Source organism: Drosophila suzukii, chromosome 3, assembly GCF_043229965.1.
Source record: "Drosophila suzukii chromosome 3, CBGP_Dsuzu_IsoJpt1.0, whole genome shotgun sequence".
NCBI classification, from domain to species: domain Eukaryota; kingdom Metazoa; phylum Arthropoda; class Insecta; order Diptera; family Drosophilidae; genus Drosophila; species Drosophila suzukii.
The window spans coordinates 1,356,720-1,381,722 of NC_092082.1; the positions used below are offsets into that span (position 1 = coordinate 1,356,720).

The following is a 25,003-nucleotide window of genomic DNA, read 5'->3' on the forward strand; positions in this document are numbered from 1 at the left end:
GATAATAATAATAATCGTAATAATAGGTATAATAATAATAGTTCACTCACAGAGTACGGACAATACATACCCTGCAGTACCATTCAGCGCTTATTGAGCACTCAATCACTGCAAAAAGCTCATCACTCAGCGCTCAATGAGCGCACAATTTGTATGGAGCTATGTGCTGAAATTAACATAGGCATGTCCTAGGGTTCATCAGTGCTCAAAAAATAGCACTCATTGAGCGCTTTTTTGAGCACCCTCCTGAGCGCTCGATTGAGCAGCTGAAAAAGCACACGTTCAGCACATGTTGAGCGCTCGTTTGAGCAGCTGAAAAAGCGCACGTTCAGCACATGTTGAGCGCTCGATTGAGCAGCGATAAAAGCACACATTCAGCACACGTTGAGCGCTCATTCAAGCAGCGAAAAAGCGCACTTTCAGCGCACGTTGAGCGCTTAGCAGCAAAAAAAATTTCAGTTGTAATTTTTATTTTTATTTGTTTATTTTAAAAATTGAGCTCGGGGGTTTCCGGTGTTATCGGGGTCGCTGGCACCTCCTCCTCAGCATCTGGTTTTTAACGCACCGCATTGCCTTCTGCAGCGCCTTTTCGGGAGGCTCCGAGGGATCGACCAGGGCGATTGCATCTAGTATTAGAAAAAAATTAGTTTTAAAAATAAAACAAGACGAGAATAAAAACGAGTGACCGAAAGTAATCGTTATTTGTAAGATTTATTTATAATAAAAGAAATGTTATCTTTGGCATTCAATGTAAAAATCCCAGAAGTCTTTTAAAAATTAAACTTACAAACAATAGTTACTTTCAGCCTCAATAAAAACTTACTTAATAAGTAAGTTGTGGGACAGAACAAGTTCCTCGGATAATATGCTTAAGATGGAACGATTTAGCCTTCCATTTTTTTATAGATTTACCTTCAGCCTTGTCTAAAAATATAAGAAAATGCAAAAAATATCGAGAAGAAATTAGCAAACTTTTGTTTTCGGTCACTTGATTTATTTTATTTTGTTGTAAACAATTATTACGAAAAATAAACCACACATTATTTATGTATTTTATATTATTTATTAAAACATTTATTTATTTTGCAGTTGCGGAAAAAAAATAACACTTTTCCAGGAACTGAAAATTGGAGATGTTTGAGATTTTTATTTAAATACGTACACAAAAGTAAGAATTGTTGTTAAATGTTATTAATATTCATTTTTATCGAATTTTAACCACAAATATAAGTTTTAGAAACAAACATCTCTTATTTTTTGTCCCTAGAAACTTTTCACTCAATAAGATTTTTAAATTCTTTCACAGATTTGTTTATTATATGCACCATTTGTTGCTTTCCACGTCAAAAATTAATATTTTTCACAGCTATTTTTTTTCCGCCACGTTTTATTTTGGGAATCTTGTATTTCCCTTATTTTAAATATAGATTATCTTGTTTTTTACTCTCACTGTTTTCAATATTATTAGTCTGCGACAGACTTACCTGGGAATCGTTTCTTTTTCACTTTTAAGGCACTAATTTAATTTAATTTAGTAAATTGCTGGTATGTTTGCTTCAACTTCTAACTCCTTCACTAAAGTAAACGCAAGTGAAAAGACGAAAAAAGGCGCGTGCCTTCCAGAAAAACAACAAGCAACAACAACAACGATTCCGCTAAGCCGTTGTTGTTTTTTTTGCATGTCCCGTTTGGTCTATGCATCTTGCACATAAAAGCAGGGTATTTATAGACATATTCGACTATGCAAATCGGTTTATAAAAATATATTTTTAAAACTTTACATATTATTAAATTATATTAATAAACATATAAATTTGTTTAAGAAATACAAATATTTTAAAACAGAAACCTATTATTTTAAATCGTTAGTTTAACATTTACGAACAAATGTCGCATTATTCAAAAGGCAAGGGTGCACAAAGGTCTATATATTTTAGTTGCTGGGCCTCCTTCCCTTCACGCGCACTTTTTCGTCTGAGACTTGACGAGAGAGGGAGAGCCCAAAATTACTTTTTTGTGCGTTCTCTTTGCGGACCCGACTGAGAGCGCGTCGCTTTGCCGCCGTTGCGCTCAGCTCTGCCGGCATCGCTGGCTTCTCTGCCGACGTCGCAGTCGGCTTCGTGATGATTGGGCGCTTAACTCAATTTTGGAACTGCAGGGTATGCATATATCTGACAGTCGAGTGTGTGTGTGCTATGGTGTGTGTATGGGTGTGTCTGTGTGATTGTGTGATTGTTTACATAAAATTAGCACAAATTTAATGTGATGCTGCCTGCGTTGTTTGCTCATTCGTTCATTTACAATACAATTTACGATTACCATAGAAGAAGTGCTGCGAAGGGGCTTTGGGGGTAAGTCTAAGATTAAGTCGAAGCCTAAAGCTATGGAAATTTGTACATTATTTACAGTTACATTTGGAAATACCATTAATATAAGTATGTGTACGTGCGTATGGGTATGCACCTCTATCTGTGTTTGGGTTTATGTATCTAAAGTATTTGCGTATATACGTATTATATATATAAAGTTGTAATTACCGGATTTGACAACATTCAGTGTGTTTTTGTATTTGTGGACTATTCTAGGGTTAAGCTACATTTAAGAAATGCACAAGTCTCTAATCGTAACTTTAAATGTTTACGGCTGCGTTTATTGTTAATCGTAATCCTAGTATTATTATTATTTTCGCGTGGCAAAAAAGGCAATCAACGCAACGAATTCTCTCGAAAATAAATAAGACAAGTACGAGATCCTATCCTTACAGGAAAGTTCCGAAGTATGCATGTGTGTGTTGTGTTTTGGGGTGTGCTTTAATAATAGGTTAATACTTTATACCATCCTCGTTACGCTCTAAAACTAGCCTAGGCGTAAAAACCAGTTAGCAACTTCAACTAAGCACTAAACACTAAAAACGTTGGGGTTCAAGTAGCAGTCCAAATATGTTTGTGGTTTCTTGTATATATATTTTGGGTCCTAGGGTGGTTCTTGTATTCGGGCAGATATTTCTAGGTGCCAGTAATCTTTGGACATTTCGGGCTATTTTGCTAAGGAAAGTAATCTTATTTGAATATTTTTTGATAACCAATGTGTGTTTTGTTACTCATTTAAGATATTTATTACTTATCAGTCACATTTTACATGGGCTGTTAGGCTTTCCTACATATTTTTACTATTTCTTGTTACTCTTTCTTTAAATAAAATGTGGTTTGATTAAATATTTTTTCCTCTGTAAACGTATATATGTTACAAACTAAACCATAATTACTTACTGGATTATCCAAGGATTACTTAGCACCCCCTTGAATTTTCTTTCTTTTGGTTCACCTAGAACCCGCCCCACCCCAGTGTGTGTGGGGGAGCCACCCCCGTTGTCCCGCCCCTGCCCAGGATTCAATCCTCGTGCGGCAGTTCGGTGGCGTGCTGCTGCTCCAGCTTGATCTTCATGAGGGGCGACTCCCGGATGGCTCCTCCCCCGGCTGCCCCGCCAGGTGGCGCATAGGCGGCCGCCGCCGCAGCAGCTGCAGCCGCGTCCGGATTGTTGAAGAGCTCACTCATATCCTGGCCTGGTCCCGGGAAGAAGTCCTCGAAGCGGGGGCTCTTGTTTACCGACTTCTGGAGCAGCCCGTTGGCAATGGCCTCGAAGTCGATCCCAGCGGGCAGGCTCTCGAGGAACCTCTTGTTGTAGGCACTCGCCTGGTGCTTGGCATAGTGGGCGGCGGAGTAGGGCGAGGCGGCTCCTGGTCTTTGGCTGGCTGTCAGGGACTTGGCACTGCCGGAACCGGAACTCGATCCCCTGGACTGGCTGCCGTACTGGCGGGACAGCTCCCTCTCCCGCTCCCTCTCCCGGTCGCGTTCCCTCTCGCGGGACAGCTCGCGGGCATAGGAGGCGGCACTGTTAGGCGGCGCTCCGCCACTTCCTCCGCCCGATCCCCGCGAGGGCATCACATTCAGCCCCGGCAGGCCCATCAGTCCCAGGGCACTTAGATCGGGCAGGTTCTCCGACCCCCTCTGCTGGTTCTTGGCCGCCGCCGCTGCCACGGCCGCCGCTGCGGATACTTGATCCTCGATCTCGGATCGCTGCAGATAGGCCGGCGACTTGTACATGTTCATGGACTGGTTGTGGGGCGACTGCTGCTGGTGGTGCGACGAGGGCTGCTGCTGGTGGTGCGACTGCTGCTGGTGGTGCTGCTGCTGCTGCTGCGAGAGGATCTGGCGGCGCAGGGTCTCCGTCATGGAGCTCAGGGGACTTCCCGCATCCGGAGGAGCCAGCGAGGCGTTCTGGGCCGCCATCTTGGCCGCCGCAGCACTGTGATAGCCATTCGAGGTGGTGCCTCCGCCTATATAGGTTTGCTAGGATATGTAAAAAGGGGGTAGATGGGAAAAAGTGGGTTAAAATTGGATCAAGTTAGCTTCTCCCACAGCACCCTTTATATGGTATATAAAAAGAGATAATTGAAAATAAAATATTTTAAGAAAGTAAGTAAACAATATCAAATATAAGATCACCGCCAACAATAAATCGTTAATAATGTGCTATTTTAAAAACTACTATAAATAAATTAGCTTATAGCATATACGTTGAAATTAGACCTTGGCGCCTCTAAAATAATGTAATTACATTTTTTGTTTACCGAAAAACGAATTCCACCTGACTTGAATAAAATTAGTACAGCCATTAATTCCTGCCATTGAAAATTGTTTATTATTATTAAGCCATTTCAAATAACATTTTATGGCCTTATAAAATATGTTCTAAGAAAATCAATAGCTATATTAATATCAGGCAAAAAAATATTTCAAGGAATTTGAAAATGTTTTGAACTTTTCAAAATTATATTAAGACTAAAATTATAAATCTTAACTAATGGTGAGTTAAGATTCTTAAAAACATGCCTTAAACAAGATCAATAAAAATATATTTTTAAAAAACACCCCAAGATCAACTTAGTAAAATAAGTACTTACATTATGGGCCTGTCCGTTGGCGTACTGGTGGGCGCCCATGTCCTCCTTGATCTCGCGATAGTCCCGGAAGACCACCGCCTTGATGACGCTGCGGATGAGCTCCTCGGGCCACATGCCCAGCAGGATGCGCTGGGGACGACCCCTGGCCTTCGGTCGAGGGTCAGCCCCGCCGTCCAGGGAGGGTCCCAGCATGTTGTGCACCCGGTTGGCGTACAGCACGAAGGTGGGGTAGGGGATGTCGAACTTGCGGGCTGCCTGGGACAGGGAGAGACCCTCCTTCAGGACACTGAAAATGGCCTCGGCCATGGCCTCCGGGCGCCAGGACTTCAGGGGTCCTCGCTCGCGGAACCTCAGCTGCTGCACCAGGTTCTGCTGGTTGGTGTTCCAGCACTTTTGCCACATGGACTGCAGCTGATACTGGTAGCTATCTGCTGGAAGACACGTCACGCGGACATTATGAAAAGGCTGAAAGGGAATCTGGTTTAGTTCTGGAACTTACCCGCCACTGAAGCTGCTCCGGTGGCCGCGGCTGCAGCTCCCATCCAGCCACCATGTCCTCCACTCTCGATCATCTTGGCCTGGAATTAAGCAAATTGGGAAAATTCAAGTTAGTTAGGTTCTATTTAAGGGGGATTTACTAAGGTATATAGACAACTTATATAAAAATACTTGAACACTTTGTAAAATATTTTTAAGCTCCAGAAAGCTCCTATACATGTTGCAAGATATTTATGAAAGTATCTTTAACGTGATATCTATATATTATATAAAGAGCCCCCTAAATGGTTGACACACATTGAGAGCTTAAAATGTAAAAGCCACCTGAGCATAATAAGAGAAATATATTCCTCAGCCATAACCTTTTACATTTCCTTCCTCGGGTCTCTTAAATAATTAGGAAACTTTGCATACCAGGTATCTGTTTTTTATATTTTTCTTTGAGGCGGAAAGGAAAACTCGGCCCAATCGCTAGTTTTTCTTTGGCCCTGTGACATTTGCACACGAATTGTGGCTGGCCGTAAAAGTTTATGATTGCCATAAATGTTGCGGAGGCATTTTCATATGCAAAGAGAAAAGCCGGGAGCCCAGCGAAAGCAAATTAGTATACAAAGTGGGGCCATCCCGACCCCATTGTCTTGGCGGCTTTTTACGGCCAAAAGGCTTCGGCTTCGGCCAGCGGAATGTGCAAAAAGCCATTTATTTATTGCTATTATTAGGAATTCAGGGGGAAGTCGCCGTTGCCGCTTAATTGAGCCCGCCTTTAACCCTTTCGGCCGTATTAATCAGTGGGCCCGGGCAAAAAACGCTGGCCATTTAGGGGTTAACCGGGAGCTGGGAGCTGGGAGCTGGGACTAAAACCCAAAACTAAAACTAAAAACTGAAATGGAGAGAATCCCCATTTTTATTTCGCTTTTTGCAGCTCTGCTCCACGGAGGCATAGGAAAGTTAAATTGATGCACGTTTCGTGCCTCCGAAACTGAGGCTCTGGCCATAAAGCCTTCCTTTTGGCCAGCTCGCCAGTTGGCCAGTGGCTGGCCACGCCCCCTCCGCGCACGTAGCCATGCATTTTATATGCAGGGGCGTAATACAAATTATGTGCAGCGAGCATGAGGTAAAAATATAAGAAACACAAAAAACAAAGCGATGGAAAAAATGCAGCGCATAAAGAGAACATATAATGCAAGTCTTAAATATTTGAGGAGTAGGCGCCGGGAACAGGGCCGAACTGGAAAAACTCCATACTCTGCATGCCAAGGAAAGGTCATAAAACGTATGAATAATTGAAATTGAAAAGTCGGAAGCATTTTTACATTTTTACAGGCAGTTCGCAGTGGCCGTAACTGTAACAAATGCGGCCGAGCTGCAAACAAAATGGCGTTAAAAATGCTATTTTATGTAAAACACTTTGTTAATGACGCCGGAGTTTTTTCCACCGGTTTTGAGGAGGGGGCTGTGAATTACGACGGGCACTTTAGTGGGTTGTAAATATAAGAATTACTGGTCGGTAAATAGAGTCGTGTATCTGTGGGGTTTTTGTATCTAATTACCGCAGATTGGTTAGAATATTTAGTTATTAAAGAGTTACAGAGATTTCATGACAGATGATAGAGATTGTAATTCATAAAAACTTGTAATATTTTTTATATCAAGAATATTTTAATCTCAATATGTTACGTGGGTTCCCAACAGATGAAAATCTCGACCTTTAACTTAATTATAAGCTTGGCGGTTATATAACATATTTTTCCCGATGTAGAGATCGTAAAGTTCCTCTTCTCTAGCATTTGTCGGAGATTAATCAACCCCTGTCAGCCATTCATCCATTCAGAGTGGCGATTATAAAACTCGCGCATAGTACAATTCATATAATAAAATATTACGAGCTCTCTCGAAAATGTTTAATTAATTAAATTTTCAATTCCCCTTGGCTGGCATTTCCTCTCAGCTACCCCCCTTCCCCCAGACCCCTGCCACGCCCCTGCCCCAACAAAAACAAATTCGAAGTGTGCGCGCATTCAACTTTCTTTCAACTCATTTAATTTAATTTGCGGCGCTTCGCTGCTGACGTCGCTGCTCTGCTGCCTCTGCTTCTTCTTCCACAGCTTGTTCTTCTTCTTCTTCTTGCCAATTACTCATCGTGTGCACGCCCCATTCACATAATAATTTATTTAATTAACTTTTCCGCTGCTACAAATTTCTATAAAAATTTATTGATTTTTGTTTTCCCCGCAAAGAAAATATTTTTCGTGGCCTGTACGTTTTCAATACTTTTTTATTTGCACCCACACTTGGGGATCTCGTTCTCTATATATATATATCGGGGTATATCTGGGTATATATGGATTTCTATAACTTTGTGTGTGTCTGTTGGCAATAAAATATAAATTTATAACACGCCCCCACACTCGCATTTGCCATCAATCCAAATGCATAGACTACCCTCCCCTTTCGCCACCCCCCTCCACGCCCCTGGCTTTCAACAGCCTTCAAGTTTTCACTACATCGCGGGTTAACCCAACCCCCTTTTAACCCTCTACCGCCCCCCTTGGCTGTAATACCCCTTGGATTCTAATGCAATTTTAATTTTATTTTTCAAGCGCGCACATAAACTCAGCACTCGCCCCCTTCCCCGCTGGAAAAGCACTAAAACTACACCATTTTCCCCATTTCCCCGGCATGTCCTTTATCCTTAGCCACCCCCTCCCCCCTGCTTTCCTTAGAACTTTTACTGTAGTTTTCCTCCTGCCGTTTTTGCTGTGTATATTTCTTATATTATATAACACTTTATTTATTATTCATTTTCGATTCGTGTTCCACCGTGGTGGCGTCTCAAGTTTGTTATTTCTCTTGTCTGCAACTTGCTCACCACAAGACCCCCTTTTCCATTTCCCATTTTCCCACCCCATGCCCCCCTAGCCCCCCACCAACCTCCGCCCCTGTGCGTCACAACTAGCAGGAACTTTGCGATTTCCTTGGCGCTTTGTGGGCCAGCTTTTACTTTTCCTGGGCGCCTGTTCGCCTTCAGCCTTCACTATTACTACTGCCAACTAGTTTTCTCTCTCTAGCTCTCGCTTTTCCGCCACTTCCGCATTTCCACTCTCTTTCCGGCCGCCAGAACAGTAGGTAGCTCTCTGTTCATTCACTTATTTGTGTTACTCAGCCGGTCGCACGCATGCCACCCACTTTGGGGTCACCCACTTTTCCACCCACTCCGGCCCCCTTTTCCGGCAACCTTGGCCACGTTGTCTTTTAGAAATAGCTACTGTTATTCCTCCATGGTTATATTTGGGGATCTATTATCTAGTTATAATGTGCATACAGAGTCTTAAGATCTTACATTCCCAAAATTTATTTTAAATTTTTAATATTTTAAATGTTATAAAAAGGGATACAATGTTTATATATATTATATTTCACAAATCTGAAGTCTTAGGATATTGTTTTTTGGGTTTTTCAAAAAGTAAGATTTTGTAGAAATCACACACCTTATAACCCATTTTCCTCTGTGTAGCCGCACCTTCTTGTTCTGCAGCTCAGCTCGTCCGGTGCCATTCATTAATTTTCTAAGACGCCAGAAATAATTCATTTAAGAATAACGACCCCCGAGACTACAATTATCGAGTCCCCTGGACTGACACTTTCCATCGGGGATGCCGCAAATCGATTTGCATTTTTATAAATCCCACTTCCAGTGGCGGCCCCCGAATTTCTAATGGGAGGTACACCCAAGGCAAGGGTTCCTTGGCTCCTTTTTTGTTTGCCGCAAGACAAAAACGTCGACGTCGACGGCAACTAAATATTTAATAGTATTTTATTGCACGAATTTCACATAAAATATGCATATTGGCCCAATGCATTATTCATGGGAGTAATGTGAAAAACACATTTCGCGAGGCGGGCGAAAGCTACTGTTGTGGGTATGTACTATACGGGGTATATAGATAGGTACTTCTTGGGTGCGATATCTGGTTTCTTTCACCCCGCACCTATATATCGGAATGGGAATAGGAATAGGAATATAATGAAATGCAAGAGAGCCAAGCAACAATAAACAATTGCAAGTCCAAGGAATTGCAGGGGCCACAATAATTGTAGCAATCATAAAGCCAAGTGCGAGTGCATGAAGCTCGCTTTCCACCTCTCCACTCCACTCCCGAACCCCCTGAAAGTTACTGTGCTGGAGTAACAACTACAACTCACCTCTCAACAATGGCAACAATAATTTAAATGTAATAAATAATTATACGCCAAGTGTTGAGTGCAACGTGCATTGAGGTGTGTCAAGTTGCCGACTAACTGGCAACAGCGGAGCGGCAAACAGCAACTTCAACCGCAGCCGACAACAGAAATTGCTATAAAACATTCAAATGGGCCGCCGACTTCTTTCAGACCCTCGAAACTCGAAAATACCGCGATCCGAGGCACCCCCTCTGCCCGGCCATCCCCCGCCCCTGGATGCCCATGCCCATGCCCACACCCCTCTTGTGTGTGCTGCTTTTGTTGTTGACCCCTCCCAAAAAGTTGTCTTGCTCGGCTGTCCTGCGAACTCGGACTTTCGGAAGGGCGAACTGTGACAGAGGTGACGCCGTGACACGATCTATTGTATCTACCTATATCTATTATAAATATTTTTCTATACGTTATAATTTAATGCATCACTAAGAATATATATCTATCGCATTATATTATATTTATTAGAGGTACAGCTATTGTAAAAGGAATCTTTAAAAGATATAGTTGTTAATAGAAATTACTTCATAACCTATAGATTCTCTCTCCAAACTTTGTAGTAATTCTTATTAGATTGTTTTAGAAATACTATCCTATTAATATACTTATTTTCATATCTATTATTACAGAAATGTAAGAAAATAAATATTTTACATGGTCATAAACCATTTTAGTGACACTTTTCGTTTCCTATTAATTTTCTCTTTTTTTCCATCAAAATAATCTTTATTAATTTTGAAAAGTATGTGTCTTTCCCCTTTTGTAAAACTAAGAAACCCCATAAAATGACCCCATCGATAATCGAAACCCTCTGCCATCCCTAAGGACATTCACATTGTGTGTGTTTGGCCGGCATTTCTGGCCAGCTCGTCCCTGGGTTTATAGTATTTACTTCAGCTTTTGCCGACATTGTTATGGTTGTTGCAGTTGTCGGGCAATTGTAACTTCTGCAGTCGCTGCTCATGTTATTTCTGCCGGCTTGTAGTTGCAAAGTAAAAATTAACCTCTTGCAAATAGTAATTTATTGTTTTTAGCATAGGGGATAATAAGGATACACGGGCATCTCCGCGCCTTTCCCCTTGTTGGTTGAATGTAATGACCTGGGACTGGACGGAGAGCCTTGCGTGTCCTTTGAGCTGATTGAAAGCGCGCTTTCACTGGAAGAAAAGGGGGGTGAAAGCGGGCGAGGGGTCTGGGGAGAAAGTCTACAAAGTGTTAAAACGGCTGCACACAGTCATTAAATATTAAACTTGTATAAGCTGGCAGACTAGAGCGGAAAAAAGCGGAAAACACGCCTCCTCCATCATCAGAAGCCGGAGAAGAAAGGACTTACTAACTAATTATTCATGGGCGCGCAAATCTCGCAAGTTTAAATAAAAAGGAAGAAAAGCCAGGAAGCGAAAATCCGACTCCGGTCAAGCGCTCTGATGTATGCTACGCTTTCGCTTCTCAATCGAATGCCTCAAAGGCAGAAACTGCGGCAACTGCAATTGCAAATGCAACTGAAATGCAGCTAAGGGGGGCGAAAGGCGAAAAGGGGGCCCTGCAACGCACTGCAAAGCCTTGAAATAATATTTAATATTTAGAGAGACATAAATATTAAATGAGTCCAAAGCTATGCAAAAAGGTAGCACAACTTTTGCAACCTAGCCAGCCCGCGTCCATTCGGCCATATAAAGCTAGAATTACAGCTAACATTCCGCCATTATTTTAGCGAAAAGTTAGGGGTATGATGTGCTGGTGAAGGGTGTAAATATATGTGTACCCTTTATAATCAAGTTAAAACAGATATCATTTTAAAGGTTAGATACAAAACATATTTCGCTTTCAATTCAGTTAATCTTAAATATTTTTAAAATATGTAAAACATAAGAGATTGAACAGGTACTGATCCGATAAAATATAATATTTATTATCATTAGAACTTTACTTAAAATGTAATTTTATAGATTTCTTAAGTAAAAAAATCTTTGACATCTTTACCCTTTTAACCAGAAATAAAACCTTTGCTTCCCCTTGTTGATTGGTATTACCCCGTCGATCACTTTACTTCAAGCCATTTGCTTTGAGGCGGAAAACTGCAACTATTTTGCAGCCGTGGCACGCTTTTCTTTGCTTTTGGGCCACAGTTTTTCCATTTGATACTTTGGGGAGTCGGGTCGAGAGGCCCATCTCCACCCCGCCCCATCTTTTCCCCACTTTCCGAACTCTGAGCCGCGTCGAACATCGCCGGCGCATACGAAGTCTTATGAAATATGCACGGCCTGTGTAATTTCTTATTTAAAATGCCATTAAATTTTTTGAATAGCATAGAGAGGAGCAGCGGCCGCCCACTGTCTAAAAACAGAGCGCAGCATGCACTCGGGCACCCGGGTCCTGGGCAAATAGAGGCCCGTAGACCCCCGAAACCCCTCCGAAAACCCCCTGACATATGTGTGTGTGGCCCAGGTTAGACAAATATGGTTTGGTCTGGGCTTTGGCTGCTGTTTGAGTTGCAGGCCATGGGGGAGTCGAGTCGAGCTGAGTCGGAAAGGATCGGATCGGATGGGTCCAAAAGCGAAACTGAACTCGACTGAAAACTGAAACTGGAGCTCCGAGTCCGAAGTCGGGCAACTTTTAAAATGCATATTTGATTGTTTTTTCTACGGCCCCCTAAAACGGGCAGGGCCAAGCCTACGGACATCCAGGGCTTCGGAGGTACGTGTAATTAATACAAATCAGGGATAAAAACCAATCGGAGTGAGGCCTCATTAAAGGCCGGTGGACAGCAGTCCAGGCAGAGCCTAAATCTTTCATGAGGCGTGGGATGTAGGCTACTGCACTTCCAAAAATATATATTAATCTAAATAAAATAGACAAAATATAACAGAGTATATTCTAATAAAGAAAAGATAAAAATTTGCAATATTCAATATCAATTTAACATTAAGATTAATTAGTTCGTTATAAACAGAGATAACCTTGAAATAAGAATATACTTTTTTAGTCTAGTGGGTCGCTTTCAGGTCCTTATTTAATCAACTATGGACTGGAATATTTTCGACCAACCTCCTCACTTATTTTCCTCCAGTGTAGCTAAACTCCAGTCCATTTATATTATTCCAACTTATTTCTAATGCCCTTTCCCGGCGACCTGTCAAACGTTCGTCCACTGCAAATGCATTTGTATCTGAATCTGTAACTGTATCTGCAAATGTATCTGCGAATGTATCTGCTGCTGGCCCTGCGGCGATTGTTTCTACATTCAATTCTGTATCTAAATCCGTGCAGCTGCGAGTGTGTGGGCAACACCTTTATTAGTCAGCCATAATATTGATTTAGTCGAGCGCCGTCTGCTCAAGATAATTATAATAGTCGAGGACTAAGTGCGCGAGTGTGTGTGTGGACACACGAGACCATTACATATGTAAATACACACCCACACACACACACACTCAGGGGGAGCAGCTGAGATTGCAGTTTGCAATTGATTTGCAATTGCAGTCTGCGGACGGCGAAAATAATTCGCAACACACACGGATTAAATTTGCATTAGGACCTCTGGCAATTAGCGGATCTCATCGCCATTCCACTCCGAGAACGGGAATCCTTTCCCGCCCAATCCAATCCTGCGACAGAAGCGCAGGAGGCTTTGACTCGGGCTTAGCACACAGGCTTAAGTCGAGGCATCCTTTGTTGGATCAGCCAACAAATGCCAGGAGCATCCATCCATCTAGATAGCCAGGATGTTCTAGGCCATTCTTTCCTCTGCCAATAATCTTCTCTGGGGAAATATACTTTCAGCTCATGTATAATCATTGCTGAACTTTAATAATGCCCCCTCGGATTTGCTTTTCAATTGCTCTCGGGGGAACGGGGCGAAAAGCCAAAGTAGTGCTCAGATCGCAAAAAGCTGCGTCACTTTTATTTGTTTCGCTTGAAGTGCAGGAAATTGTCTGTAGCCCATTTAAAAATAAACAACAATAAAATAAATAATTAAGAAATACGCTTTCTGCGTTTAATTATAAACAAAAGGCAGCCACATTGTTGTGAAATGAATTTGCTCGCTAAGGCAGCGCAACGAAAAATGAAATAATAAAACGGGCATTACATAAACGCTCGAAATAAATATTAAACGCCCGAGTATTTTAATAAGTGAATCATTTTCAGTGGCAGTGGCAGTGGAAAAAAAGAAGCAGCAGCAGCAACACGCGCAGCACAAATTAATAAAATAAATAAATGCCAAACTAGATTTTTATTTATTTGCGGTATTTATTTTTGGCCTCGCTGGCAGAAATAAATCAAACTGGACGCGAAACCGAACGCAAAGACTTTCGATTGCACGGAGAAAAAATATTTGAAGGTGACCGAATGAAATTAGACCAACTAAAGATCAACTTAAAATTTATAAAAAATATTTTAATGTAAAAAACTTAAGCTGTTTCAATATTTTATATCCATCTTAAAGAAATCTTTAATATTATTAAAAAATATTTGTATTTATTTAGGAATCAAAACCCTCTAAAATATATTTTCATTTTAGTGAGATCAAATAAAGTGGAATTTAAATATTCTGTAGCAATATTTTCATGTACTAAAAACTCAAAAACCCTCTATATATGGTAGGATCCATCGGGAATAATACTTTTTTCAGAGTGTATTAACTTGGTCTTCCATTTGGGGGCGTGGCAGTCCATATAGTTGGCTTTAGAAATTTACACGACCCCCATTGTCCGAATGCCTGGCCGAGCATTTTAGCAGTCGCGCCTTCGATGTTTGCTCTTTGAATATCCATTTTATTTGTGTTTTGATGTGTATTTATATATTTTTATTTATTTAACATCGTTTTTTCAACAAGCGCCCAAAACGCTTCTCGATTGTTTTTAGTATCTGATTTTTTATTTACTTTTAATGAGTCGCCCGCCGAGCGGAAATTTCGGATGCTGCCGCGGACCACTAAAGGTTTTCCTTATTTATGTGGTTGGTGAATAGAAAACTTAAATGGATGAGGAAATTTTCCGATTTCAATTTCCTTGTTTTTTTGTCTGTTCCTACTAAGATGCCCAACGTTTATTTTCTTTATAAAGTTGTGTGTTTTTATGGCACGCAAATGACAGACAATGAAAGCGTCAAAGGAGGCCGGCAGTTAAGTTGGCTGTAAAAGCGATAAAAAGAATAATGCATAAAAGTTGCTTATACACTCGGAGCCCGTTGGATCCAGCTTAACCCTTAGTCGGTGGCCGGGGGCGGAGGCAATTACCTCTTCTAGAGGGCATCCACCACTTCGAACGGAGCGAATGGGAACTCTGTCTTATCTGCAGTTCGCAGCTTCCAGTAATATATTTAAATTTATCTGTGTATCTCGTCTTTGTCTCCGTTTTCGTCCGACTGCCACATTCACATTTGGAATTGACTTATTAATTAATTTATGCAGACACGTTTTAGTTTTATTATTTCTAAATTTGTGTAATTTGCTTTTCGCATACTCAGTCTCTAGATGGGCATATTGGACCACCTGTCGGCGGCCGGATTAGGCCGAGATTCCCCTCGATTAGTGGGTAAATCGCAGTCGATTTACCTGATTTACCAACTCCAGCGTATGTTTCACAAGAAACTTTTGATGCTGCCATTTTATTATGTCTTTTTCGGCCATTGGGCATAAATTATTTCGAATCTGTGTTTTTCTTCTCATTTCTATTGAGATATTCGCTTGTTTCCATTATTTCTTTCGCTTCGAGTATTTATTTTAGCCGCATTTAACAATGTTTGTGATTTGATTTTTATGTGCCTCTATGTGAGCGTTTGAAATTTAAATAAATTAAATTTTATTAGTTAAAATTGACGAGAAATATGCCGCGCTCAATGGCAATAACAAACAAGATAGTTTTGATTAATAAATGCGCCATCCCTGAATTTATTTAGTTTTTTTTTTCGTGTATACAGCCATGAGTTTATGATGTAGCCAGCTGGCCAAGATGGATTTTATTATGATGGTTTCGGGGATGTTCTTTGATATATCGTACAAAACACTTTTTGTATACACTTTTATTATTTTATTATTATTATGATGAATGCATGGGCTGTGTGTGCGTTTATTATTGTCGCGTCACGAGTTCCCCAGACCCCCTAAGCCCCTAAACCCCCCCCGAAAAAAGCATAGGAGGGGGCACAAAGGGGTTAAGCCGGTTCAGGGTTCCAACTATTGTTCATTTTCCGAGGGGCTTTCATGCAGACAATTGAAATGCTTTCATTTAGCCTCTTAAATGATGATGCTGTCTTGATGTAGACCTTGTTTTTTGGCTTTTTTGGGGCTCATTAGGTCGCCGGCCCCCGGAGAGTTGTATAATTAGCTGCCCCAAACAACCGTATTTCCAGTCTTTAAGCTTAAATAGTTCCTATAGCGAATCCATCGGATGAGAGCTATTTTTAAGCCCTGCTAAATTTTGTATTTGATTTTTCACTCGACAGCCGCCACACGCCACTAATAAAAGTAAAAAAACTGAGAAAAAAAAAACAAAAATCAAAATAAAAATCCAAGATCGCTGGCCACGGGCGAAATGTATTAAAATTAAATTCAAACATTTCGACGCCGTTTCTCGATTCTTTTTTGTGTGAGTTTTGTACCCCGTTTTTATAACATTTGCGCATGCGCAAACTGCCAAACGAGCAAATTAATAATTAATGCAAATAAACACACAAAGCGACAAAAAACGAGCTGCTAAAAAAGATACAAGCCAACAACAACAGCGGATTCGCACAAAAGAAGATACAAAATCAGAACGCACGTGTAACAGAGCTTTGATTAATAAAGTAACCATTTAAATAAATATTATTAATAACGCCACTTTCGGTGGCTATAAATAAAGCTCGAGGCAATGTTCGAAACTGGAATTTCATCGATCAGGTGATATTACCTAAAGGAGATTGGAAGTGGAAAACATATCGAAACGACTTTTCATTCATTTCCGCTGCACCCCGAAAAGGTGGAAATGGAAGTGGAAATGGTTACGGGGGAAATGCTACGGGCCAAGCGAAAAGAAAACCCCAGCGTCACGATGACAAAGGTGAAAAATACCTTCGTACTACGGCTCACAATAAAACTATATAATTACGAATGTGGCTCAACTGACCGACGAAAACACAAAAATACATTCGAGGCGAATGGAAATGGAAAATACATGCGATGGGGGGGCGAGACGAGCGGAGCTCTCTAAGAAAAGCCATTAATTAAAACTATAAAAAATTACACGATCATATTTTATTGTATCCCCGCAGTACAGACATTCGCTTTGGATTTTTTTACTCGCTCTTTTACATTTTATATTTTAATTGCCGGCTTGCCAGCGCGGGAGTCATCAACGTAAAAGTTTTCCCACTTTTTATTATTATTTAAATTTCTGTGTAATTACAGCGAGGATTGTCGTTCCTTTGTCTTCGCTTTATGCATATGCGATTAAGTATATTGTATTCTTTTTGTATTTTTCATATATATTTTCTGGGGGCGGAGTGGTCGTGGGGGAGTGGCAGTTTTAATGACCACGGCAGGCGTTGGCTTTCGATTGACATGAGCGCCTGTTCCGCGGCAGAGCCGTGTAATTTATATATGTATTTATTAGTTTGCCGCTGCCACACTTAATTGTTGGATTCAATTGAACTTTTTTATAATTCAGCAGCGTATTAATTACAATTTATGGCTAATTACATGCAAGACGGTAGCCCAGGTTCCTAATTAAAAGCCTTTCGAGGAACAATAATCACAAGTTAGCTGCCCACTAAAAAGATCGGTTTCAAATGATTATGTAATGGGGTTTTCACGGGTGAAAATAGGACTTCGATCTGGAAATGTAGTTGCAATTAGTAAGATAAAATCCCCATACAAAGACACAACCATTCATCATTCAAACTCTGGCTTGATCTGCTTAACCCCCGTACCACCTCATTTCCATTTGCACTTTATCTGGCAAATTTATTATATCATAATTCACGGCTTGAGTCATACGACTCCTGAGTAAAGAACGCCACTCCCCGGCGAACAGCCCGAATTATCACTAATAAACCAATTTCATTATAATCTGATGACATGAATCAGCCGCAGCATCGTTTACAAACAAGAAAATGTAAAGCGAAACACTCGAATATTTTAAAATTCAAAAAGCCAGAAAGTCGCACCCACAACGGCTCCGAGTTGTCTCTTAGTCATTCCCTTAATGCCTTAATGCCAAACTATAAATTTAGAATTTAATTTCGAGTAATTATGCTCGTTTGCATAAGAGCGAGCGGAGAACAAAAAGCCAAACAAAAGTATATTGTATCTTGTATCTGGCGCACATGCGAAAACAGTTCAAAGACCTGTTCGGCAGCCAAAAAATGTATAAAATACAAAAATCAAGGGGCAGGGGTGCGGGGGCCCCTAAGTAATCGCAAATACCTCAGGTAAATGTCAGAAAAATAGTTGAGATTTTAGAGCAGCCACACAGAAATGAATAATAATAAGTACGAGCAATTAATCACCGGCAGAAATGCATCGAGATCTGTGGGAACTGCTAAATTACAATCCACTGACTCGGCGATTTCCCCGCTGGCATTGTGCAACATTTCAATAAATTAATATACCATATACACCATATAGCCACAAATAAATAGATGGAATAAAGACCCGACTTCGACTTGGGCAGGGGATAGACATAGACATATAGACCATTGACCAAGTTGGCGTCCATTCATCGCACACGAAAATGACTCAGCCACATAAATTTAATTATAGCCCGGCGCGAAATTTATTTAGTTTTGCTTAGCCCATTATAAAGTAGGCAAACACACGGGGCTATGAAAATATTTAATTAATTATGGCGAGCATGGAAAAATAAGTAGCAACCTGTGTGTGTGTGTTCCTGGAATAAGGCGAATAATGCGCTATATGGTATGTGCTATGTGGTATATGGCATATGGTATGGATGGGTCACCGAATCGAGTCGGTTCCCCAAGCGGGGCAATTTAAAAAATTAGGCAGCATTTAGTTTCCAATTTTTGTCGTGTGTTTCCCGAAATGAGCGGCACACATTTGCGACTCATTTAAATTTATTGCTGCCGGTTGCCGCTGATTCTGCCGCTGCGGTTGTAATTAATAAAGTAAATTTGACCTCACACAGAGGAAAAAGACAACTCGAGGCGACAATATAATGAATGAATGCCGAAACGGCGATGAGAACGCCAGCGAAACTAGGGGCAATTAGCAGATGCAGTTGCAGTTGCAGATACAGATACAGATGCGAATGCAAATGCAAATGCAGCAGTTGCAACCGTAAGTTGCAGTTCCACTCGCATTCACATTTTCATTTGCATTTGCAGACTCTTGATAAATGTCTTTGACAGCGCACAAAACAAACTGTGCAAATATTTGACAAAATACAACTATAAATATTGCTTAAGAATTAATGCGACGGCTGTCGTTGTCTCTAAAGAGGTTGTACACAGAGAAAAAGATCTGCGATCAAAAATAAAAGTTTCATGAGAACCAGAAAGAGGCTTTCAAAAGTGAGATGGAAAATGCCACTCGTTTTTCATACCATTTTTTACATTTTCCTCAATTTTTTCGATTTTTAATCTCTTGTTAACCTCAAGAATATGGTTCTAAGAATTATATCGAACTTAGACGGGTACACATAATTCCATTTTTCAAGATGGTTAAAATTTTTTAAAAATTATTGTTTCCGATTTTCTACCTTAAATATATATAAAATAAATATATAAAATTTACAATACGTGACCTTTTTATGGGACTTTTTTAGGAACTTCAATTCAAGACTGTTCTTTTAGACTTTTTAATTTTGGCTTTCATTTTCGCTCAGTGCATCTGCATCTGTTGCTTCTGGCAGACAAATAGACTCGTACAGTGACACCAAAAAGTGCGTGGCCCGCTGACAACTGGCTGAGACGTTGGGCGCAACTGTGGCTTGCGGCCTGTCATCGCCACGCCGGCAACATCTCAGCGGCAGCAACATCCCCGCAGCAACATGCAACATCCCCGCAGCAACAGGCGACAGAAGCCACCGCAGAATCCGCGCTGAGGAGCAAATGGTGTCAATTGGACAACCGCAGAAACTCGCATCTCATCAGATACAAGATACAAGATACTCATACTCCATGCCACCATATATACAGGGCGTGGTCCACCACGAACCTAGCGTTTATCTTTTGTTTAAGCACATTTCTGTTGACATTTCTGTTTACCGTTAAATAAATATTGAATAGAAAATGTATTCGTTGAGCAAATATTGTAAATACGATAGTTTCTGAGTCGCTGTTTACCTGGAAAAGACGACGACGGCGACGTTTGCATTTGCATTTTTGTGCTCAGGTGCTTTGGGAAGTACGGAGTGCACAGAGTGTATCTGGCGGATGCATTCGCTATGTGGATAGCTGTATCTGGATAGATGGCTGGCAGACCTACTTGGACCAGGCACTTCCATTTCCAGATGCTAGGGCGCGCAGATAAAATGAAAACCATCTGCCATTCGCCGAGAGCTCAGCTATTAAAAATCAACTTTCAATGGCTTTCCAAACAATTTCCACCGACTGCGGGCTAAGCGGGGAGCATTAAAAATAAGAAGTAATACCCATTCCCACTCTGGAAAAACTAAACACACACACAACTAATAAAATGCATAAATAAAAACAGCAGCAGTCAGCTAAGGAAAAAGCAGCTCAAAACTAACATTAAAAACTAAAATGAAAACATATGTTTCTCCTTACAAATTATATATCCAATCGTAATAATTACACGCCACAGCAGAAAAGTAGAGAAAATATGGAGAAGAAAATACACTGGGAAAAATGTATTAAAAAAGGCGATTTCAATTAATATATTATAATTTAATAATATTTAAAATTGTTTCCTTAGGCAATGTTTTATAAACCTGAAGATGTGTTTATAAAAAGAGCATTACAATGCCTTAAGATTACAAATGTATTTCAGATCTGTTTTATATTAATGATAAATATATTTATTTATAAGAAATCCGTTTAAACGTTTATTTAAATATGTGGTAAACCAGTTCTAGAGTTTAAATTTCTCTAAGTGTATGGTGCATTATTCGATTTGGGCAGATCCTCACCCCCTTTTTCTGGACCTCCTTTGTTCACTTCTTTGCGAAGCGGGGGTGCAACGAAAAAAGAACAATTGCAGTTGGTGGCGGGGAAGGGAAGGGAAAGGAAGGGCCGAAAAGGAAGGGAATAAAACACAAACGAAGGAGATGAAGAGGAATGGCTAAATTAAGAAATGCAGTGCAGAGGGAGAATAAATAAATGGAAAAAAAAGAATATGTTCTTCGGCAAATGTACACAAAGTAATAAATATTGATGTGTGCGCGAGGAGGAGATGGAAAAAGTACAACAACAAAATAAAGAACATTCCGTTTACATGTGTTCGTCGCTGGCAGCAGATACAAGATGCAAGATACAAGACACATTTAATAATTCACAGATGCATTTCCAGCAGATGTGTTAAAATTCGTAGAGTAATAAAATAACAAATCAAATGCAGGAAAGGCAACTTCAAAGGCCCATTCCTCAAATGCTGTTTCTGTGTTTACAGATGCGACTCAGCCCGCCGAGATAAACAAACACCGAATGGAAAGCCTCTGGATGGACTTCGCTTTTGGAGTCGGTTCGGAAAATTCCCAGTCCCAGCCATCTGAAATCCCACTCGATTTCGCTCACTTTGCCGGCTAATTTCACGCCGAATTATCCGCCTGCCAAAGGATGCACAAAAGGACTCAAGCGGCCGGAAAACAGGAAAACCACATGGAGTGCAGTTGCGGCAATCGAACCTTTCCAGCAAATTGCATTCGCATAAAGAAGAAACTGCAGTTGCACTCACTTTTCAAGTGGGTGGTGCACAGAGTGGGCGGAAAATGCCAGGTGGGTGGTGCCAAAGCGGCACCATTAAGCCCAAGTGCTGGAAAAACGGGGGAAAAGAGTTTTTTTAGCTGACTGCCAAATTAGAGGCGTTTTTCCGAGCGCCTTCCTTTTTCACGCACTCACTGCTGTAATTCGTGTTTGTCATTATCCTGGCTAGGGAGAAAATCATGAGGGCTTAATGCGGAACTTAAGGAAAGTGGGCGACAATTGGCCCAATTTTTAGAGTACGTAATACAAATACTACCACTATTTTAGCATTGTTTTAAAATCATAATTCTGGTTAAATTATACATAGATTGGAATTGGAATTTATTACTATCTTAAGCTACGTATAGTGTTTCATTTACTTTTGAAATACTTTGAGTTACCTAACAACAAAATGACATATGTGTTTCCCAACTGATAGTGAGACATTTTCTTTTTTGCCGTGTAAGTACTGTCGAATTATAACACATTATAATGCCATTTGCGGTAGTTTCTCCGCCAGATGCGAGATAATTTCTTTAATTTCGGTTTTCATTTACACCGCTATCTGTGCTCCCTTTCCGAGAGCCCCTAATTGTTACCGTATCTGCAAGATGCACACGTATCTATATACAAATATATCTCTATCTGTTTCCGTATCTGTAGCTGCAGCGCGCTCGTATCTGACGGTTATAAATATTGTATCTCTGGGACGGTCGCCCTGTGTTTGTCTGCTTGTAATTGCGTAAACAGACTCGTACATATTTTATTTTATATTTTATTGTTTCGCTCCGCTGCGCAGCGCCATAAGGGCAGATACCTATAATTTTCTTATGTCTTTCCTACAATGAAAACACACCGAGGCAGCAGCAGAAACAGGCTACGACCATGATAATCATCGTGATCATCATCATCATCACGGTCGTCGTCATCGTAGTCGTCATAAAGACAACAGTCGCGACTGCACTAACGACAGAAAAGTGTGTGTCTGTAGCCCACAATAAATGCGGAATAAATAAATAAAGTGTAACAAAAGGCAGCCAAATAAATGGAAATATAACAAAACTTAACGCGGGGAAAACAAACGAAGGAGCTGAAAGCAGCTGGAACATTAAACAAATCGAGTGGGATGGTATTGGAGTGGACTGGATGGGCGGAGAATGAACTCACTGCAGGGAAATTACCCAACTTCACGAGGGTTCAAAGTGCTAGCTCTAAAATTGTTAATAGAACTGTACGAAAGAAACCGGTTCCCTCAAAATCTGATTCCAAGTTCTAACTTCAAACTAATTTCAAGCAATTTTTCTAGAAAATATTACTAATGGTACTAATATATATATAAATAATATTATATTTTTCTTAGAACCAGAAAAAATATATACCTCAAAATAACAAATTTTCCAAGTTCGGGTTATATACCTATTTTAAGCCCTATCTAATCCGATAAAAAATCAAATTCCAAAGGTATTTAGCCATAAACTAACCAATCTGATACTAAACTTATAGCCCTGGGCCAATTAGCCAAATATTTTTCTATAATTACCCACCTGCAAGTGCACGGACTTGTCCCATGTTCGATCGCCATATGAAAAAACCCACATATATAGTGTTATAAAAATTCTATTGTCCCCCGTATACGATAATCGTTTTTTCTTTATTTAAACAATCACCGTCGGCCTGTAAATACAAAGATGATTTGGCCAAATTCACCAAGTCGCTGCGTCACAGTCCACGAGTCATCCAATCCAGCCGACTTTATCAGTCTTTAATATAAGAAGTACAAGAGCACTGATCACGTAGCGCCAATACAGGGAGAATTAAAAATAAAATAGAAAAAACTAGTGGGGCAAAGAAGGCCAGAAACAGAAAAAACAGGCTGGAGAAATCTTATCAGGGAAATTACCAAAGCCAAGAGCTGTGGCATCGACGCGACTTAAGATTACAAATTGTTATTATGATTATATTGTTGTATTATTTGCGCGGCGATAAGATCTATGTGGGTTTATGGCCTGCTCGGGTCTGCCATAAAATAAATTACTTATTTATTTCGAGTGTGTGGAATGGTCGTGCCACTCGGGCACCGAAAACTCCCTTTATATAACCTTTTGGGCAAGAACAAGTGCTGCAACGTTTATGGCCAGGGCCACAAACTAAAGAAATTATCGAAATTGCCTCGTAAATTATAGAATTCACATATAATTCAGGCGGCTGAACACTCTTCCAAAGTGCCGCCCGCCTTACGAAATCCTTTAATCTTCGGAATCGGAATTGGAATCGGAATGGATAGGGCCTGGTTTTTGGGTTATTTGGCGATAAGAGTGCTGGCCCGCTGACATTTTCCCATTGTTTCTCCAGGGTGGCCTAACATTTATGTAAAACCTGCGGACATAAATTTGATTTATTTCCCGCTTCCCCGATTCGAATCAATCAAAGACCTCTAATGAGCTGCGGACCGCACAGGAAACAGCGGATGACACTTGGCTTAAGTGGGGATTGAGACTTGGACCTCCGAAAGGAGAAACATTCACACGGTCAAAGAAACCCTCCGCACCATTTCCTCTGCTTCTAGATAGAGTTCATCCAACCTGCTTTACATAAAACTAAAACCAGCTGGAAGAACCCAAAAAAACCAGAGATACACATGGAGCAATTATGACTAACGCCGGAGACAAAGAGACACTGGAAAAGTCGGAAAAGTGGATGGATGGTATGGGGGCCGCCCTTGGCTGTCAAAGAACTTTCAGCACTTGGCAATTTTCAGTAATTTTCTTGCAAAAACAGTTCGCAAACGCACAGAAGAAAAGCCAAAGTCAAGGAACTTGCACGAAAATGTGTGTTTTTCTGGGGGGCGGGAAAAGCCCTCCAGATTTCGAGTTCCTTGCGACTTTTCCTGACTGCTGGGTTTCCCCAATGCTGCGTGTGTGTCTCCGCATCTCTCTCTCTTGCCCACTGTGTGTGTGAGTTTTCCGAGTGCGAGGTCTATGAATGAAAGTGGGGGAAAACTCGAGGGAGGGGGGAAGAAACTCGCCGAGAGAAAACTCTCGGAATTGACTGAGGCAAAATTTGGACTCTATTAAGTAACAGGCTCTCAGCCGCAGCTTCCTTCTGGCTTTTCTCAGTGACGTCGTCAAATTTTGGGTGGTTTTCCCGGGAACGAGGCGGGGTAAATAAGTTGGGAATGGGGTGCCTACTCATACTTGCCGCTTTTACTGCCGTCTATTTCTTCTTGATTTTATTTCTCATTTCATTTCAATAAATTAACAAAGGAACAGTAAATTGTGCGAGCAAAAAGCAGGGAATATCTAAGGGTTTTTCTCCGCATCTCATAAATATGCAGGCAGCTGTCTAGAATCGAAACTATATGTACTTCGGAAGGTACACTGATATAACACAGTCTTTCTGCATTTAATAACTAAATGCATAAATCATTATTTAATGCAAAATTC

The 25,003-nt window shown here is 40.8% G+C and overlaps 1 protein-coding gene and 1 long non-coding RNA gene across 4 annotated transcripts in view; both read right to left on the reverse strand.

Annotated features, from left to right (window-relative positions):
- Window positions 1–459: 459 nt before the first annotated feature.
- Window positions 460–1,655, reverse strand: LOC139352694 (uncharacterized). Of its 2 annotated transcripts, none has more exons than XR_011603914.1 (3): window positions 1,485–1,655; window positions 824–924; window positions 460–626 (listed from the first exon to the last, which is right to left on the reverse strand). It is a non-coding gene; the product is annotated as an uncharacterized lncRNA (long non-coding RNA). The 2 variants fall into 2 exon arrangements; XR_011603915.1 differs by lacking the exon at window positions 1,485–1,655 and adding an exon at window positions 1,163–1,276.
- Window positions 1,656–3,091: 1,436 nt separating this feature from the next.
- Window positions 3,092–25,003, reverse strand: part of bab2 (bric a brac 2) — a 28,336-nt gene continuing 6,424 nt past the window's right edge. Inside the window, exons 3-5 of one of the 2 annotated variants that reach the window (XM_036814378.3) lie at window positions 5,464–5,542; window positions 4,965–5,392; window positions 3,092–4,350 (exon numbers count right to left, since the gene is read on the reverse strand). In XM_036814378.3, coding sequence (XP_036670273.2) covers window positions 3,391–4,350; window positions 4,965–5,392; window positions 5,464–5,542 — 1,467 coding nt within the window. In that variant the 3' untranslated portion in view covers window positions 3,092–3,390. Of the gene's footprint in view, window positions 4,351–4,964; window positions 5,396–5,463; window positions 5,543–25,003 lie in introns of both variants that reach the window. The other variant, XM_036814377.3, reaches the window with a different exon arrangement.